The sequence below is a fragment of the Ailuropoda melanoleuca genome, chromosome 10, assembly GCF_002007445.2.
Source record: "Ailuropoda melanoleuca isolate Jingjing chromosome 10, ASM200744v2, whole genome shotgun sequence".
NCBI classification, from domain to species: domain Eukaryota; kingdom Metazoa; phylum Chordata; class Mammalia; order Carnivora; family Ursidae; genus Ailuropoda; species Ailuropoda melanoleuca.
The window spans coordinates 79,276,801-79,278,939 of record NC_048227.1 but is presented as its reverse complement, the minus strand read 5'-3'; the positions used below and the strand labels follow the sequence as shown (position 1 = coordinate 79,278,939).

Here is a 2,139-nt window from a genome sequence, read left to right as displayed (position 1 = left end):
AATTTTTCATTTCTAGCACAGTATCTAACATTGAGGAGATGTTAAAAAAAGTTATTGACCTATGGAATTAAACTTAGGAATAAAACTCTTTCTAAAATAACTATTTTTCAGCAAGAAGTAAGAGTAAGTGTGTTAGAAATGAAAGGAATCAAATTGACAATGATTCTCTCCCTCTCTTTTTTTTTTCCTCCTGGGTTTCTGGAATAGGTATATGGAAATAAAAGAAGGAACTCTAAGCTGATTATGGATTTCGAAGAAAGATTCCTCAACACACAAAGGAGAAAATAAACTGGTGGACAGCCCTCAGGAATGATGTCTTTTTGTCACAATATAATTAATGTTTCCTGTGTGAAAAGCAGCAGGTCCAATGATGTTCGTGCTTCCCTGTATAGTTTAATGGTACTCATAATTCTGACCACACTCATTGGCAATCTGATAGTCATTATTTCCATATCACACTTCAAGCAACTTCATACGCCAACTAATTGGCTCATTCATTCCATGGCCACCGTGGACTTTCTGCTGGGGTGCCTGGTCATGCCTTATAGCATGGTCAGATCTGTTGAGCATGGCTGGTACTTTGGAGAAGTCTTCTGTAAAATTCACACCAGTGCTGACATTATGCTGAGCTCAGCATCCATTTTCCACTTGTCCTTCATTTCCATTGACCGCTACTATGCTGTGTGTGATCCATTGAGATACAAAGCCAAGATCAGTATCTTGGTCATCTTTGTGATGATTTTCATCAGTTGGAGTGTCCCTGCTCTTTTTGCATTTGGAATGATTTTTCTGGAGCTAAATGTCAAAGGAGATGAAGAGATGTATTACAAATACATTCACTGCATAGGGGGTTGCTCTGTCTTCTTTAGCAAAACATCTGGGGTACTCGCCTTTATGACTTCTTTCTATATACCAGGGTCTATTATGCTGTGTGTCTATTCCAGAATATATTTCATAGCTCAGGGACAGGCAAGATCAATTCATGATGCAAATCAGAAGTTTCAAACTGGATTGGAAGAAAAAAATGGAGTGTCACAAAGTAACGAAAGGAAAGCTGCCAAGACTTTAGGGATTGTGATGGGGGTTTTCCTAATATGCTGGTGTCCTTTCTTTGTCTGCATGGTCATGGATCCTTTCCTGGACTATAGTATCCCACCCACCTTGAATGATGCATTGATTTGGTTTGGCTACTTGAACTCTACTCTCAATCCAATGGTTTATGCATTTTTCTATCCCTGGTTCAGAAAAGCGCTGAAGATGATTCTATTTGGTAAAGTTTTCCAAAAAGATTCAAGTAGGTATGAACTATTTTTAGAATCACATCCATAGAATTATTATATTTACTGTTCACTGTTTTGCAAAACAGGTGGTGATCAGATTTATGCTCACCACATAATCAACCACACGCACCAATTGCAGGGTCTTTTATCAGTTATTTGAGCCGAAGAATGTGTAGTGAGATAGAATTCTTACATTTTGCTTCCTGTTTGAGACATAGTAGATGTGATCTTTGCCATTCTTACTACCCACACTGAAGCTTTGCAAGTCCAGAATTGAAGGATCTACACTAAAGAACTTTTCCAGGACTTAAATGAACTGCCATGAAATTGTCAGTGGTACCTTACTCAGTTGTTCAGGGAATGCATTTGGGAATACAAATTAGAATGGCTTTGCCATTCATTTGTTTGAATATAAATGCCTTTTTATAAAATCAAAGAAAGTACACATTAAATGTTATTAAATAATTGTTTATGGGGCGCCTGGGTGGCTCAGTTGGTTGAGCTATTTGCCTTTGACTCAGGTCATGATCCCAGACCTCAGGATCCAGCCCTATGGTGGGCTTCCTTCTCCCTTGCCCTTCCCCCTGCTTGTGCTCTCTCTCTCTCTCAAATAAATAAATAAATAAATAAGATCTTAAAAAAAATTGTTTATATGTGATTTGCTATTTATCATGAATCTTTATTAATATATATTCCAATGTTTAAATACCTTAATTTTCATCTTTTTATAATAGGTTTTCTTGATTCTCAGAAAATTTGCAAAAAATTCAGAAAATAAAGAAAAAATAAAAACGAAAAATCATATAGAAATGAAATGAAAATAAAATATCACTCAGAACTTACCTCCTGAAAGAACTAT

The 2,139-nt window shown here is 36.4% G+C and overlaps 1 protein-coding gene across 1 annotated transcript; it reads left to right on the top strand.

Annotated features, from left to right (window-relative positions):
- Positions 1-309: 309 nt before the first annotated feature.
- On the top strand, positions 310-1,329 carry TAAR1 (trace amine associated receptor 1). The gene has a single exon (XM_019803559.2). The coding sequence runs from the start codon at positions 310-312 to the stop codon at positions 1,327-1,329; it is 1,020 nt and encodes a 339-aa protein (XP_019659118.2).
- The last annotated feature ends 810 nt before the right edge of the window (positions 1,330-2,139 follow it).

Coding starts and splice junctions, on each gene's coding strand:
- TAAR1 (XM_019803559.2), top strand. CDS start 310: ATGATGTCTTTTTGTCACAATATAATTAATGTTTCCTGTGTGAAAAGC.